Consider the following 18,467-nt stretch of genomic DNA (forward strand, 5'->3'; position numbering starts at 1 on the left):
CGACAGTAGCAATGTTTATTGATAAGTTAGACATGTTTTGGTGAGGCAGAAAGCCTCAAATAAGAGAGTGGAGAGGGAGGAACACGGAGCGACGTCCGTCCCCTCTGAGCGCTGGCAGGCAACTGAGGGAGCCCGGCTCCTGACGGCGAAGGACCCTCCCTGAATGAGGAGGCCCGCCGGGCGAGGTGTAGTATGGACCCGCCCAAAACGGGGGAGTCCACTCTCACTGTATGTAGAGGACAGGTAGAGGTTTGAGGCAAACATATTGTGTGATTATTTTTGTTTATGTGTTAAAGGGGAAACGTTTTTATTGGAGTGTCGATGGGTTGCAGGTTTGTCTTTTTGGAAGAAGTCGCTGAGAACTTCGAAGCCAGCACAGATGAAGTAATTGATGAGACTCCAAGGTAGTGGAGGAGAGGACCTCGAGCTGTGAGGAGAAGCAGCAGTGAAGAGGAGTGTCACATGCTTCTGTAGAGGTGGTGAAGCACCATAGTTGCTCGAGGGAACTTCATGGTGTAGCAGCCAGGAGAGCTGTGGAGGACCCTAGCAGAAGGGTGAGGCACCGTAGTTGCTCAAGGAAACTTCATGATAGCAGCCTGGAGGAGCTGCAGAGGATCCTGGTAGTGAAGCCCGGAAGAACCTAAAGATATCAGGGTAGTGAACTTCCAGAGGTGGAAGGGAAGTTTTGGTGGATTACTTGTAGGGAGTTGATAGTGTTTGGTTGTCGTTTGCGTGCAAGACGCAGTGAGAGGGGAGTGATTGTTTGCAGTGTTATGTCAAGGAGTGTTAAATACTGAAGTTTAGAGTTGCAGGCGTAGGCTGGATTACCTACAGATGTATGTGTTCTAGGACTGATAGAGTGATCGATTGATCATTGTTGTGTATCAAAGAACATTTATACTGATATATGTTATTGCATTCAAATGCTGATTTTCTTTGTACACATTTATAGATACATATATATATTATCTTGCTGATGGTGCAACAGTGTATGTAGACTTGATCTACTTGAGGAGGTTGATAGTATCAGGTGGTGAACCAGGAGATAGGATACCACTTGATAAGCTGATAATAGAGTTCTGATGGTGTTGGAGTGCAACCTGATTGTAATAGTATAGAGTATAGGATTCATTATTATTATGTGTGTGTATGTGCTTTGTCCAGTAAATGTATTCCAATTTGCTGGTGTTTGGCCCTTGTCCTAGTGAGGCTTCCCAGGAAATAGTAAAGGAAGAGAGAGAGAGAGAAAGAACCAAGAACCATCGCTGTGGACAGGGTAGGATGGAAGATTAGTAAGTTAAAGGGGATTAAGGAGATCATATCACATAAGGAGAGAGTGGGGAGTCACAGCGGCTCGAGTGGGTGTGTGCACGTGACAACGAGGCTAAGTGTTGGAGCCGCATCCCCTAAACGTGTGACGTTGAGCCCCTCTCCACGAGCCAGAAGCGCCTAGTGTGATCTCCTAGAGAGGTATAAGCACTCTACCGAGTTGTGGGTTGGGTTGTCCGTAGAGAAGGATCAACGACGACAACACCAACCAACCCACGACCATAATAGTTATATTTTGCCCAAACCCCCCCCCCCCCCCTGCAGTTTTCTAAATGTCTGAAATATCGGAAATTTGACTCCTGAGCGTGATTTTTGAGCCGAATTCTGACTCTCTGCACCTATTTTCAGTTTCAAATTACGACGTTTCATACCGAAAATATGCCAATTACTGTAAACGGCGATGGGTCATATTTTGCCCAAACCCCCCTGCAGTTTTCAAAATGTCTGAAATGTCGGAAATTTGACTCCTGAGCGTGATTTTTTATCCGAATTCTGACTCTGCACCTATTTTCAGTTTCAAATTACGACGTTTCATACCGAAAATATGCCAATTACTGAAAACATCGATGGGTCATATTTTGCCCAAACCCCCCTGCAGTTTTTAAAATGTCTGAAATGTCGGAAATTTGACTCCTGAGCGTGATTTTTTATCCGAATTCTGACTCTCTGCACCTATTTTCAGTTTCAAATTACGACTTTTTATACCGAAAATATGCCAATTACTGAAAACGGCGATGGGTCATATTTTGCCCAAACCCCCCTGCAGTTTTCAAAATGTCTGAAATGTCGGAAATTTGACTCCTGAGCGTGATTTTGTATCCGAATTCTGACTCTCTGCACCTATTTTCAGTTTCAAATTACGACTTTTTATACCGAAAATATGCCAATTACTGAAAACGGCGATGGGTCATATTTTGCCCAAACCCCCCTGCAGTTTTCAAAATGTCTGAAATGTCGGAAATTTGACTCCTGAGCGTGATTTTTTATCCGAATTCTGACTCTCTGCACCTATTTTCAGTTTCAAATTACGACTTTTTATACCGAAAATATGCCAATTACTGAAAACGGCGATGGGTCATATTTTGCCCAAACCCCCTTGCAGTTTTCAAAATGTCTGAAATGTCGGAAATTTGACTCCTGAGCGTGATTTTTTATCCGAATTCTGACTCTCTGCACCTATTTTCAGTTTCAAATTACGACTTTTTATACCGAAAATATGCCAATTACTGAAAACGGCGATGGGTCATATTTTGCCCAAACCCCCCTGCAGTTTTCAATATGTCTGAAATGTCGGAAATTTGACTCCTAAGCGAGATTTTGTATCCGAATTCTGACTCTCTGCACCTATTTTCAGTTTCAAATTACGACTTTTTATACCGAAAATATGCCAATTACTGAAAACGGCAATGGGTCATATTTTGCCCAAACCCCCCTGCAGTTTTCAAAATGTCTGAAATGTCGGAAATTTTACTCCTGAGCGTGATTTTGTATCCGAATTCTGACTCTCTGCACCTTATTTCAGTTTCAAATTACGACTTTTTATATCGAAAATATGCCAATTACTGAAAACGGTTTTATCCAAACCCCCCTGCAGTTTTCAAAATGTCTGAAATGTCGGAAATTTGACTCCTAAGCGTGATTTTTTATCCGAATTCTGACTCTCTGCACCTATTTTCAGTTTCAAATTACGACTTTTTATACCGAAAATATGCCAATTACTGAAAACGGCGATGGGTCATATTTTGCCCAAACCCCCCTGCAGTTTTCAAAATGTCTGAAATGTCTTAAATTTGACTCCTGAGCGTGATTTTGTATCCGAATTCTGACTCTCTGCACCTATTTTCAGTTTCAAATTACGACTTTTTATACCGAAAATATGCCAATTACTGAAAACGGCGATGGGTCATATTTTGCCCAAACCCCCCTGCAGTTTTCAAAATGTCTGAAATGTCGGAAATTTGACTCCTGAGCGTGATTTTTTATCCGAATTCTGACTCTCTGCACCTATTTTCAGTTTCAAATTACGACTTTTTATACCGAAAATATGCCAATTACTGAAAACGGCGATGGGTCATATTTTGCCCAAACCCCCTTGCAGTTTTCAAAATGTCTGAAATGTCGGAAATTTGACTCCTGAGCGTGATTTTTTATCCGAATTCTGACTCTCTGCACCTATTTTCAGTTTCAAATTACGACTTTTTATACCGAAAATATGCCAATTACTGAAAACGGCGATGGGTCATATTTTGCCCAAACCCCCCTGCAGTTTTCAATATGTCTGAAATGTCGGAAATTTGACTCCTAAGCGTGATTTTTTATCCGAATTCTGACTCTCTGCACCTATTTTCAGTTTCAAATTACGACGTTTTATAACGAAAATATGCCAATTACTGAAAACGGCGATGGGTCATATTTTGCCCAAACCCCCCTGCAGTTTTCAAAATGTCTGAAATGTCGGAAATTTGACTCCTGAGCGTGATTTTTTATCCGAATTCTGACTCTCTGCACCTATTTTCAGTTTCAAATTACGACGTTTCATACCGAAAATATGCCAATTACTGTAAACTGCGATGGGTCATATTTTGCCCAAACCCCCCTGCAGTTTTTAAAATGTCTGAAATGTCGGAAATTTGACTCCTGAGCGTGATTTTTTATCCGAATTCTGACTCTCTGCACCTATTTTCAGTTTCAAATTACGACGTTTCATACCGAAAATTTGCCAATTACTGTAAACAGCGATGGATCATATTTTGCCCAAACCCCCCTGCAGTTTTCAAAATGTCTGAAATGTCAGGAAATTTGACTCCTGAGCGTGATTTTTTATCCGAATTCTGACTCTCTGCACCTATTTTCAGTTTCAAATTACGACTTATTATACCGAAAATATGCCAATTACTGAAATCGGCAATGGGTCATATTTTGCCCAAACCCCCCTGCAGTTTTCAAAATGTCTGAAATGTCGGAAATTTTACTCCTGAGCGTGATTTTGTATCCGAATTCTGACTCTCTGCACCTTATTTCAGTTTCAAATTACGACTTTTTATATCGAAAATATGCCAATTACTGAAAACTGGCGATGGGTCATATTTTATCCAAACCCCACTGCAGTTTTCAAAATGTCTGAAATGTCGGAAATTTGACTCCTAAGCGTGATTTTTTTATCCGAATTCTGACTCTCTGCACCTATTTTCAGTTTCAAATTACGACGTTTTATAACGAAAATATGCCAATTACTGAAAACGGCGATGGGTCATATTTTGCCCAAACCCCCCTGCAGTTTTTAAAATGTCTGAAATGTCAGGAAATTTGACTCCTGAGCGTGATTTTTTATCCGAATTCTGACTCTCTGCACCTATTTTCAGTTTCAAATTACGACGTTTCATACCGAAAATATGCCAATTACTGTAAACGGCGATGGGTCATATTTTGCCCAAACCCCCCTGCAGTTTTCAAAATGTCTGAAATGTCGGAAATTTGACTCCTGAGCGTGATTTTTTATCCGAATTCTGACTCTCTGCACCTATTTTCAGTTTCAAATTACGAATTTTTATACCGAAAATATGCCAATTACTGAAAACGGCGATGGGTCATATTTTGCTCAAACCCCCCTGCAGTTTTCAAAATGTCTGAAATGTCGGAAATTTGACTGCTGAGCTGAGCGTGATTTTTTAGCCTAATTTTGACTTTCTGCACCTATTTTCAGTTTCAAATTACGACGTTTCATACCGAAAATATGCCAATTACTGTAAACGGCGATGGGTCATATTTTGCCCAAACCCCCCTGCAGTTTTCAAAATGTCTGAAATGTCGGAAATTTGACTCCTGAGCGTGATTTTTTATCCGAATTCTGACTCTGCACCTATTTTCAGTTTCAAATTACGACGTTTCATACCGAAAATATGCCAATTACTGAAAACATCGATGGGTCATATTTTGCCCAAACCCCCCTGCAGTTTTTAAAATGTCTGAAATGTCGGAAATTTGACTCCTGAGCGTGATTTTTTATCCGAATTCTGACTCTCTGCACCTATTTTCAGTTTCAAATTACGACTTTTTATACCGAAAATATGCCAATTACTGAAAACGGCGATGGGTCATTGTAATGATCTCAGCCTGCAGGAGAAACGAGTCTCCCTCCTTGAGAGTTATTCATCAAGCCTGACCTGATTAGAAGGTCTAGCAAATATTGAGGTGATAACCCATATGTAAAATAGTTGCTTGGATATGTATAACAATTTGAGATTATGGGCAATGAAGAAGAAAACAGATAAATGACTGGCTAGGAGATGTGGATATTTTGCTGGATGCATGAGGCTCGCTTCTGGAGGGGCTTTGACCTCACTTGAGTGCCAGACATCGCAGGGGAAAGCCGCGCTCCGTTGAGCTCCCGTCAGAAGGGAACCCCTAGTGATATATCTCGAAGAGAAGAGAAGTGTGCAGACGTACCAGCTGTGGAATCGAGCTGGGGACGTTGTGGTCTCAAGTCCTGGTCGAAGGGGAGAGTATTAAACCAACCAGAGGCATTATTGTGGGCCGTGGAAGCGCCCTGACCAAGCTTCGTCAGAGGGAGAAGCGCCCTCGACCTGACAATCTGTGGTAAGCACGATATACGCCAGTTCATAGTGGTTGCTTGTAGTTGGTCGTGTGCCCAGCGACAGTAGCAATGTTTATTGATAAGTTAGACATGTTTTGGTGAGGCAGAAAGCCTCAAATAAGAGAGTGGAGAGGGAGGAACACGGAGCGACGTCCGTCCCCTCTGAGCGCTGGCAGGCAACTGAGGGAGCCCGGCTCCTGACGGCGAAGGACCCTCCCTGAATGAGGAGGCCCGCCGGGCGAGGTGTAGTATGGACCCGCCCAAAACGGGGGAGTCCACTCTCACTGTATGTAGAGGACAGGTAGAGGTTTGAGGCAAACATATTGTGTGATTATTTTTGTTTATGTGTTAAAGGGGAAACGTTTTTATTGGAGTGTCGATGGGTTGCAGGTTTGTCTTTGGGGAAGAAGTCGCTGAGAACTTCGAAGCCAGCACAGATGAAGTAATTGATGAGACTCCAAGGTAGTGGAGGAGAGGACCTCGAGCTGTGAGGAGAAGCAGCAGTGAAGAGGAGTGTCACATGCTTCTGTAGAGGTGGTGAAGCACCATAGTTGCTCGAGGGAACTTCATGGTGTAGCAGCCAGGAGAGCTGTGGAGGACCCTAGCAGAAGGGTGAGGCACCGTAGTTGCTCAAGGAAACTTCATGATAGCAGCCTGGAGGAGCTGCAGAGGATCCTGGTAGTGAAGCCCGGAAGAACCTAAAGATATCAGGGTAGTGAACTTCCAGAGGTGGAAGGGAAGTTTTGGTGGATTACTTGTAGGGAGTTGATAGTGTTTGGTTGTCGTTTGCGTGCAAGACGTAGTGAGAGGGGAGTGATTGTTTGCAGTGTTATGTCAAGGAGTGTTTTATACTGAAGTTTAGAGTTGCAGGTGTAGGCTGGATTACCTACAGATGTATGTGTTCTAGGACTGATAGAGTGATCGATTGATCATTGTTGTGTATCAAAGAACATTTATACTGATATATGTTATTGCATTCAAATGCTGATTTTCTTTGTACACATTTATAGATACATATATATATTATCTTGCTGATGGTGCAACAGTGTATGTAGACTTGATCTACTTGAGGAGGTTGATAGTATCAGGTGGTGAACCAGGAGATAGGATACCACTTGATAAGCTGATAATAGAGTTCTGATGGTGTTGGAGTGCAACCTGATTGTAATAGTATAGAGTATAGGATTCATTATTATTATGTGTGTGTATGTGCTTTGTCCAGTAAATGTATTCCAATTTGCTGGTGTTTGGCCCTTGTCCTAGTGAGGCTTCCCAGGAAATAGTAAAGGAAGAGAGAGAGAGAGAAAGAACCAAGAACCATCGCTGTGGACAGGGTAGGATGGAAGATTAGTAAGTTAAAGGGGATTAAGGAGATCATATCACATAAGGAGAGAGTGGGGAGTCACAGCGGCTCGAGTGGGTGTGTGCACGTGACAACGAGGCTAAGTGTTGGAGCCGCATCCCCTAAACGTGTGACGTTGAGCCCCTCTCCACGAGCCAGAAGCGCCTAGTGTGATCTCCTAGAGAGGTATAAGCACTCTACCGAGTTGTGGGTTGGGTTGTCCGTAGAGAAGGATCAACGACGACAACACCAACCAACCCACGACCATAATAGTTATATTTTGCCCAAACCCCCCCCTGCAGTTTTCTAAATGTCTGAAATATCGGAAATTTGACTCCTGAGCGTGATTTTTGAGCCGAATTCTGACTCTCTGCACCTATTTTCAGTTTCAAATTACGACGTTTCATACCGAAAATATGCCAATTACTGTAAACGGCGATGGGTCATATTTTGCCCAAACCCCCCTGCAGTTTTCAAAATGTCTGAAATGTCGGAAATTTGACTCCTGAGCGTGATTTTTTATCCGAATTCTGACTCTGCACCTATTTTCAGTTTCAAATTACGACGTTTCATACCGAAAATATGCCAATTACTGAAAACATCGATGGGTCATATTTTGCCCAAACCCCGCTGCAGTTTTTAAAATGTCTGAAATGTCGGAAATTTGACTCCTGAGCGTGATTTTTTATCCGAATTCTGACTCTCTGCACCTATTTTCAGTTTCAAATTACGACTTTTTATACCGAAAATATGCCAATTACTGAAAACGGCGATGGGTCATATTTTGCCCAAACCCCCCTGCAGTTTTCAAAATGTCTGAAATGTCGGAAATTTGACTCCTGAGCGTGATTTTGTATCCGAATTCTGACTCTCTGCACCTATTTTCAGTTTCAAATTACGACTTTTTATACCGAAAATATGCCAATTACTGAAAACGGCGATGGGTCATATTTTGCCCAAACCCCCCTGCAGTTTTCAAAATGTCTGAAATGTCGGAAATTTGACTCCTGAGCTGTGATTTTTTTATCCGAATTCTGACTCTCTGCACCTATTTTCAGTTTCAAATTACGACTTTTTATACCGAAAATATGCCAATTACTGAAAACGGCGATGGGTCATATTTTGCCCAAACCCCCCTGCAGTTTTCAAAATGTCTGAAATGTCAGGAAATTTGACTCCTGAAGCGTGATTTTTTATCCGAATTCTGACTCTCTGCACCTATTTTCAGTTTCAAATTACGACTTTTTATACCGAAAATATGCCAATTACTGAAAACGGCGATGGGTCATATTTTGCCCAAACCCCCCTGCAGTTTTCAAAATGTCTGAAATGTCGGAAATTTGACTCCTAAGCGTGATTTTGTATCCGAATTCTGACTCTCTGCACCTATTTTCAGTTTCAAATTACGACTTTTTATACCGAAAATATGCCAATTACTGAAAACGGCAATGGGTCATATTTTGCCCAAACCCCCCTGCAGTTTTCAAAATGTCTGAAATGTCGGAAATTTTACTCCTGAGCGTGATTTTGTATCCGAATTCTGACTCTCTGCACCTTATTTCAGTTTCAAATTACGACTTTTTATATCGAAAATATGCCAATTACTGAAAACGGTTTTATCCAAACCCCCCTGCAGTTTTCAAAATGTCTGAAATGTCGGAAATTTGACTCCTAAGCGTGATTTTTTATCCGAATTCTGACTCTCTGCACCTATTTTCAGTTTCAAATTACGACGTTTTATAACGAAAATATGCCAATTACTGAAAACGGCGATGGGTCATATTTTGCCCAAACCCCCCTGCAGTTTTCAAAATGTCTGAAATGTCGGAAATTTGACTCCTGAGCGTGATTTTTTATCCGAATTCTGACTCTCTGCACCTATTTTCAGTTTCAAATTACGACGTTTCATACCGAAAATATTGCCAATTACTGTAAACATGCGATGGATCATATTTTGCCCAAACCCCCCTGCAGTTTTCAAAATGTCTGAAATGTCAGGAAATTTGACTCCTGAGCGTGATTTTTTATCCGAATTCTGACTCTCTGCACCTATTTTCAGTTTCAAATTACGACTTATTATACCGAAAATATGCCAATTACTGAAAACGGCAATGGGTCATATTTTGCCCAAACCCCCCTGCAGTTTTCAAAATGTCTGAAATGTCGGAAATTTTACTCCTGAGCGTGATTTTGTATCCGAATTCTGACTCTCTGCACCTTATTTCAGTTTCAAATTACGACTTTTTATATCGAAAATATGCCAATTACTGAAAACGGCGATGGGTCATATTTTATCCAAACCCCACTGCAGTTTTCAAAATGTCTGAAATGTCGGAAATTTGACTCCTAAGCGTGATTTTTTATCCGAATTCTGACTCTCTGCACCTATTTTCAGTTTCAAATTACGACGTTTTATAACGAAAATATGCCAATTACTGAAAACGGCGATGGGTCATATTTTGCCCAAACCCCCCTGCAGTTTTTAAAATGTCTGAAATGTCAGGAAATTTGACTCCTGAGCGTGATTTTTTATCCGAATTCTGACTCTCTGCACCTATTTTCAGTTTCAAATTACGACGTTTCATACCGAAAATATGCCAATTACTGTAAACGGCGATGGGTCATATTTTGCCCAAACCCCCCTGCAGTTTTCAAAATGTCTGAAATGTCGGAAATTTGACTCCTGAGCGTGATTTTTTATCCGAATTCTGACTCTCTGCACCTATTTTCAGTTTCAAATTACGAATTTTTATACCGAAAATATGCCAATTACTGAAAACGGCGATGGGTCATATTTTGCTCAAACCCCCCTGCAGTTTTCAAAATGTCTGAAATGTCGGAAATTTGACTGCTGAGCTGAGCGTGATTTTTGAGCCTAATTTTGACTTTCTGCACCTATTTTCAGTTTCAAATTACGACGTTTCATACCGAAAATATGCCAATTACTGTAAACGGCGATGGGTCATATTTTGCCCAAACCCCCCTGCAGTTTTCAAAATGTCTGAAATGTCGGAAATTTGACTCCTGAGCGTGATTTTTTATCCGAATTCTGACTCTGCACCTATTTTCAGTTTCAAATTACGACGTTTCATACCGAAAATATGCCAATTACTGAAAACATCGATGGGTCATATTTTGCCCAAACCCCCCTGCAGTTTTTAAAATGTCTGAAATGTCGGAAATTTGACTCCTGAGCGTGATTTTTTATCCGAATTCTGACTCTGCACCTATTTTCAGTTTCAAATTACGACTTTTTATACCGAAAATATGCCAATTACTGAAAACGGCGATGGGTCATATTTTGCCCAAACTCCCCTGCAGTTTTCAAAATGTCTGAAATGTCGGAAATTTTACTCCTGAGCGTGACTTTGTATCCGAATTCTGACTCTCTGCACCTATTTTCAGTTTCAAATTACGACTTTTTATACCGAAAATATGCCAATTACTGAAAACAACGATGGGTCATATTTTGCCTAAACCCCCCTGCAGTTTTCAAAATGTCTTAAATGTCGGAAATTTGACTCCTTTGTGTGATTTTTTATCCGAATTCTGACTCTCTGCACCTATTTTCAGTTTCAAATTACGACTTTTTATACCGAAAATATGCCAATTACTGAAAACGGCGATGGGTCATATTTTGCCCAAACCCCCCTGCAGTTTTCAAAATGTCTGAAATGTCGGAAATTTGACTCCTTGAGCGTGATTTTTTATCCGAATTCTGACTCTCTGCACCTATTTTCAGTTTCAAATTACTGACTTTTTATACCGAAAATATGCCAATTACTGAAAACGGCGATGGGTCATATTTGCCCAAACCCCCCTGCAGTTTTCAAAATGTCTGAAATGTCGGAAATTTGACTCCTAAGCGTGATTTTGTATCCGAATTCTGACTCTCTGCACCTATTTTCAGTTTCAAATTACGACTTTTTATACCGAAAATATGCCAATTACTGAAAACGGCAATGGGTCATATTTTGCCCAAACCCCCCTGCAGTTTTCAAAATGTCTGAAATGTCGGAAATTTTACTCCTGAGCGTGATTTTGTATCCGAATTCTGACTCTCTGCACCTTATTTCAGTTTCAAATTACGACTTTTTATATCGAAAATATGCCAATTACTGAAAACGGTTTTATCCAAACCCCCCTGCAGTTTTCAAAATGTCTGAAATGTCGGAAATTTGACTCCTAAGCGCGATTTTTTATCCGAATTCTGACTCTCTGCACCTATTTTCAGTTTCAAATTACGACGTTTTATAACGAAAATATGCCAATTACTGAAAACAGCGATGGGTCATATTTTGCCCAAACCCCCCTGCAGTTTTCAAAATGTCTGAAATGTCAGGAAAATTGACTCCTGAGCGTGATTTTTTATCCGAATTCTGACTCTCTGCACCCTTTTTCAGTTTCAAATTACGACGTTTCATACCGAAAATATGCCAATTACTGTAAACTGCGATGGGTCATATTTTGCCCAAACCCCCCTGCAGTTTTAAAATGTCTGAAATGTCGGAAATTTGACTCCTGAGCGTGATTTTTTATCCGAATTCTGACTCTCTGCACCTATTTTCAGTTTCAAATTACGACGTTTCATACCGAAAATTTGCCAATTACTGTAAACAGCGATGGATCATATTTTGCCCAAACACCCCTGCAGTTTTCAAAATGTCTGAAATGTCAGGAAATTTGACTCCTGAGCGTGATTTTTTATCCGAATTCTGACTCTCTGCACCTATTTTCAGTTTCAAATTACGACTTATTATACCGAAAATATGTCAATTACTGAAAACGGCAATGGGTCATATTTTGCCCAAACCCCCCTGCAGTTTTCAAAATGTTTGAAATGTCGGAAATTTTACTCCTGAGCGTGATTTTGTATCCGAATTCTGACTCTCTGCACCTTATTTCAGTTTCAAATTACGAATTTTTATATCGAAAATATGCTAATTACTGAAAACGGCGATGGGTCATATTTTATCCAAACCCCACTGCAGTTTTCAAAATGTCTGAAATGTCGGAAATTTGACTCCTGAAGCGTGATTTTTTTATCCGAATTCTGACTCTCTGCACCTATTTTCAGTTTCAAATTACGACGTTTTATAACGAAAATATGCCAATTACTGAAAACGGCGATGGGTCATATTTTGCCCAAACCCCCCTGCAGTTTTTAAAATGTCTGAAATGTCAGGAAATTTGACTCCTGAGCGTGATTTTTATCCGAATTCTGACTCTCTGCACCTATTTTCAGTTTCAAATTACGACGTTTCATACCGAAAATATGCCAATTACTGTAAACGGCGATGGGTCATATTTTGCCCAAACCCCCCTGCAGTTTTCAAAATGTCTGAAATGTCGGAAATTTGACTCCTGAGCGTGATTTTTTATCCGAATTCTGACTCTCTGCACCTATTTTCAGTTTCAAATTACGAATTTTTATACCGAAAATATGCCAATTACTGAAAACGGCGATGGGTCATATTTTGCTCAAACCCCCCTGCAGTTTTCAAAATGTCTGAAATGTCGGAAATTTGACTGCTGAGCTGAGCGTGATTTTTGAGCCTAATTTTGACTTTCTGCACCTATTTTCAGTTTCAAATTACGACGTTTCATACCGAAAATATGCCAATTACTGTAAACGGCGATGGGTCATATTTTGCCCAAACCCCCCTGCAGTTTTCAAAATGTCTGAAATGTCGGAAATTTGACTCCTGAGCGTGATTTTTTATCCGAATTCTGACTCTGCACCTATTTTCAGTTTCAAATTACGACGTTTCATACCGAAAATATGCCAATTACTGAAAACATCGATGGGTCATATTTTGCCCAAACCCCCCTGCAGTTTTTAATATGTCTGAAATGTCGGAAATTTGACTCCTGAGCGTGATTTTTTATCCGAATTCTGACTCTCTGCACCTATTTTCAGTTTCAAATTACGACTTTTTATACCGAAAATATGCCAATTACTGAAAACGGCGATGGGTCATATTTTGCCCAAACTCCCCTGCAGTTTTCAAAATGTCTGAAATGTCGGAAATTTGACTCCTGAGCGTGACTTTGTATCCTGAATTCTGACTCTCTGCACCTATTTTCAGTTTCAAATTACGACTTTTTATACCGAAAATATGCCAATTACTGAAAACGGCGATGGGTCATATTTTGCCCAAACCCCCCTGCAGTTTTCAAAATGTCTGAAATGTCGGAAATTTGACTCCTGAGTGTGATTTTTTATCCGAATTCTGACTCTCTGCACCTATTTTCAGTTTCAAATTACGACTTTTTATACCGAAAATATGCCAATTACTGAAAACGGCGATGGGTCATATTTTGCCCAAACCCCCCTGCAGTTTTCAAAATGTCTGAAATGTCGGAAATTTGACTCCTGAGCGTGATTTTTTATCCGAATTCTGACTCTCTGCACCTATTTTCAGTTTCAAATTATGACTTTTTATACCGAAAATATGCCAATTACTGAAAACGGCGATGGGTCATATTTTGCCCAAACCCCCCTGCAGTTTTCAAAATGTCTGAAATGTCGGAAATTTGACTCCTAAGCGTGATTTTGTATCCGAATTCTGACTCTCTGCACCTATTTCAGTTTCAAATTACGACTTTTTATATCGAAAATATGCCTAATTACTGAAAACGGCGAATGGGTCATATTTTAGCCCAAACCCCACTGCAGTTTTCAAAATGTCTGAAATGTCGGAAATTTTACTCCTGAGCGTGATTTTGTATCCGAATTCTGACTCTCTGCACCTTATTTCAGTTTCAAATTACGACTTTTTATATCGAAAATATGCCAATTACTGAAAACGGCGATGGGTCATATTGCCAAACCCACCTGCAGTTTTCAAAATGTCTGAAATGTCGGAAATTTGACTCCTAAGCGTGATTTTTTATCCGAATTCTGACTCTCTGCACCTATTTTCAGTTTCAAATTACGACTTTTTATAACGAAAATATGCCAATTACTGAAAACGGCGATGGGTCATATTTTGCCCAAACTCCCCTGCAGTTTTCAAAATGTCTGAAATGTCAGGAAATTTGACTCCTGAGCGTGATTTTGTATCCGAATTCTGACTCTCTGCACCTATTTTCAGTTTCAAATTACGACGTTTCATACCGAAAATATGCCAATTACTGTAAACGGCGATGGGTCATATTTTGCCCAAACCCCCCTGCAGTTTTCAAAATGTCTGAAATGTCGGAAATTTGACTCCTGAGTGTGATTTTTTATCCGAATTCTGACTCTCTGCACCTATTTTCAGTTTCAAATTACGACTTTTTATACCGAAAATATGCCAATTACTGAAAACGGCGATGGGTCATATTTTGCCCAAACCCCCCTGCAGTTTTCAAAATGTCTGAAATGTCGGAAATTTGACTCCTGAGCGTGATTTTTTATCCGAATTCTGACTCTCTGCACCTATTTTCAGTTTCAAATTACGACTTTTTATACCGAAAATATGCCAATTACTGAAAACGGCGATGGGTCATATTTTGCCCAAACCCCCCTGCAGTTTTCAAAATGTCTGAAATGTCGGAAATTTTACTCCTGAGCGTGATTTTGTATCCGAATTCTGACTCTCTGCACCTTATTTTCAGTTTCAAATTACGACTTTTTATATCGAAAATATGCTAATTACTGAAAACGGCGATGGGTCATAATTTATCCAAACCCCACTGCAGTTTTCAAAATGTCTGAAATGTCGGAAATTTGACTCCTAAGCGTGATTTTTTTATCCGAATTCTGACTCTCTGCACCTATTTTCAGTTTCAAATTACGACGTTTTATAACGAAAATATGCCAATTACTGAAAACGGCGATGGGTCATATTTTGCCCAAACCCCTTTGCAGTTTTTAAAATGTCTGAAATGTCAGGAAATTTGACTCCTGAGCGTGATTTTTATCCGAATTCTGACTCTCTGCACCTATTTTCAGTTTCAAATTACGACGTTTCATACCGAAAATATGCCAATTACTGTAAACGGCGATGGGTCATATTTTGCCCAAACCCCCCTGCAGTTTTCAAAATGTCTGAAATGTCGGAAATTTGACTCCTGAGCGTGATTTTTTATCCGAATTCTGACTCTCTGCACCTATTTTCAGTTTCAAATTACGAATTTTTATACCGAAAATATGCCAATTACTGAAAACGGCGATGGGTCATATTTTGCTCAAACCCCCCTGCAGTTTTCAAAATGTCTGAAATGTCGGAAATTTGACTGCTGAGCTGAGCGTGATTTTTGAGCCTAATTTTGACTTTCTGCACCTATTTTCAGTTTCAAATTACGACGTTTCATACCGAAAATATGCCAATTACTGTAAACGGCGATGGGTCATATTTTGCCCAAACCCCCCTGCAGTTTTCAAAATGTCTGAAATGTCGGAAATTTGACTCCTGAGCGTGATTTTTTATCCGAATTCTGACTCTGCACCTATTTTCAGTTTCAAATTACGACGTTTCATACCGAAAATATGCCAATTACTGAAAACATCGATGGGTCATATTTTGCCCAAACCCCCCTGCAGTTTTTAAAATGTCTGAAATGTCGGAAATTTGACTCCTGAGCGTGATTTTTTATCCGAATTCTGACTCTCTGCACCTATTTTCAGTTTCAAATTACGACTTTTTATACCGAAAATATGCCAATTACTGAAAACGGCGATGGGTCATATTTTGCCCAAACTCCCCTGCAGTTTTCAAAATGTCTGAAATGTCGGAAATTTGACTCCTGAGCGTGACTTTGTATCCGAATTCTGACTCTCTGCACCTATTTTCAGTTTCAAATTACGACTTTTTGTACCGAAAATATGCCAATTACTGAAAACGGCGATGGGTCATATTTTGCCCAAACCCCCCTGCAGTTTTTAAAATGTCTGAAATGTCGGAAATTTGACTCCTGAGTGTGATTTTTTATCCGAATTCTGACTCTCTGCACCTATTTTCAGTTTCAAATTACGACTTTTTATACCGAAAATATGCCAATTACTGAAAACGGCGATGGGTCATATTTTGCCCAAACCCCCCTGCAGTTTTTAAAATGTCTGAAATGTCGGAAATTTGACTCCTGAGCGTGATTTTTTATCCGAATTCTGACTCTCTGCACCTTATTTCAGTTTCAAATTACGACTTTTTATATCGAAAATATGCCAATTACTGAAAACGGTTTTATCCAAACCCCCCTGCAGTTTTCAAAATGTCTGAAATGTCGGAAATTTGACTCCTAAGCGTGATTTTTTATCCGAATTCTGACTCTCTGCACCTATTTTCAGTTTCAAATTACGACGTTTTATAACGAAAATATGCCAATTACTGAAAACAGCGATGGGTCATATTTTGCCCAAACCCCCCTGCAGTTTTCAAAATGTCTGAAATGTCGGAAATTTTACTCCTGAGCGTGATTTTGTATCCGAATTCTGACTCTGCACCTTATTTCAGTTTCAAATTACGACTTTTTATATCGAAAATATGCCAATTACTGAAAACGGTTTTATCCAAACCCCCCTGCAGTTTTCAAAATGTCTGAAATGTCGGAAATTTGACTCCTAAGCGTGATTTTTTATCCGAATTCTTACTCTCTGCACCTATTTTCAGTTTCAAATTACGACGTTTTATAACGAAAATATGCCAATTACTGAAAACAGCGATGGGTCATATTTTGCCCAAACCCCCCTGCAGTTTTCAAAATGTCTGAAATGTCAGGAAATTTGACTCCTGAGCGTGATTTTTTATCCGAATTCTGACTCTCTGCACCCTATTTTCAGTTTCAAATTACGACGTTTCATACCGAAAATATGCCAATTACTGTAAACGGCGATGGGTCATATTTTGCCCAAACCCCCCTGCAGTTTTCAAAATGTCTGAAATGTCGGAAATTTGACTCCTAAGCGTGATTTTTTATCCGAATTCTGACTCTCTGCACCTATTTTCAGTTTCAAATTACGAATTTTTATACCGAAAATATGCCAATTACTGAAAACGGCGATGGGTCATATTTTGCTCAAACCCCCCTGCAGTTTTCAAAATGTCTGAAATGTCGGAAATTTGACTGCTGAGCTGAGCGTGATTTTTGAGCCTAATTTTGACTTTCTGCACCTATTTTCAGTTTCAAATTACGACGTTTCATACCGAAAATATGCCAATTACTGTAAACGGCGATGGGTCATATTTTGCCCAAACCCCCCTGCAGTTTTCAAAATGTCTGAAATGTCGGAAATTTGACTCCTGAGCGTGATTTTTTATCCGAATTCTGACTCTGCACCTATTTTCAGTTTCATATTACGACGTTTCATACCGAAAATATGCCAATTACTGAAAACATCGATGGGTCATATTTTGCCCAAACCCCCCTGCAGTTTTTAAAATGTCTGAAATGTCGGAAATTTGACTCCTGAGCGTGATTTTTTATCCGAATTCTGACTCTCTGCACCTATTTTCAGTTTCAAATTACGACTTTTTATACCGAAAATATGCCAATTACTGAAAACGGCGATGGGTCATATTTTGCCCAAACCCCCCTGCAGTTTTCAAAATGTCTGAAATGTCGGAAATTTGACTCCTAAGCGTGATTTTTTATCCGAATTCTGACTCTCTGCACCTATTTTCAGTTTCAAATTACGACGTTTTATAACGAAAATATGCCAATTACTGAAAACGGCGATGGGTCATATTTTGCCCAAACCCCCCTGCAGTTTTCAAAATGTCTGAAATGTCAGGAAATTTGACTCCTGAGCGTGATTTTTTATCCGAATTCTGACTCTCTGCACCCTTTTTCAGTTTCAAATTACGACGTTTCATACCGAAAATATGCCAATTACTGTAAACGGCGATGGGTCATATTTTGCCCAAACCCCCCTGCAGTTTTCAAAATGTCTGAAATGTCGGAAATTTGACTCCTGAGTGTGATTTTTTATCCGAATTCTGACTCTGCACCTATTTTCAGTTTCAAATTACGACGTTTCATACCGAAAATATGCCAATTACTGAAAACATCGATGGGTCATATTTTGCCCAAACCACCCTGCAGTTTTTAAAATGTCTGAAATGTCGGAAATTTGACTCCTGAGCGTGTTTTTTTATCCGAATTCTGACTCTCTGCACCTATTTTCAGTTTCAAATTACGACTTTTTATACCGAAAATATGCCAATTACTGAAAACGGCGATGGGTCATATTTTGCCCAAACCCCCCTGCAGTTTTCA

General features: G+C 40.0%; 1 protein-coding gene across 1 annotated transcript in view; it reads left to right on the top strand.

The window, feature by feature from the left end:
- The first annotated feature begins 321 nt into the window (after positions 1 to 321).
- LOC138364970 (uncharacterized) overlaps positions 322 to 18,467 on the top strand; it is a 59,603-nt gene continuing 41,457 nt past the window's right edge. Inside the window, exon 1 of the mRNA XM_069325057.1 lies at positions 322 to 404. Coding sequence (XP_069181158.1) covers positions 322 to 404 — 83 coding nt within the window. The remainder of the gene's footprint in view (positions 405 to 18,467) is intronic.

The sequence above is a fragment of the Procambarus clarkii genome, chromosome 15 (genome assembly GCF_040958095.1).
Source record: "Procambarus clarkii isolate CNS0578487 chromosome 15, FALCON_Pclarkii_2.0, whole genome shotgun sequence".
Lineage (NCBI taxonomy): Eukaryota > Metazoa > Arthropoda > Malacostraca > Decapoda > Cambaridae > Procambarus > Procambarus clarkii.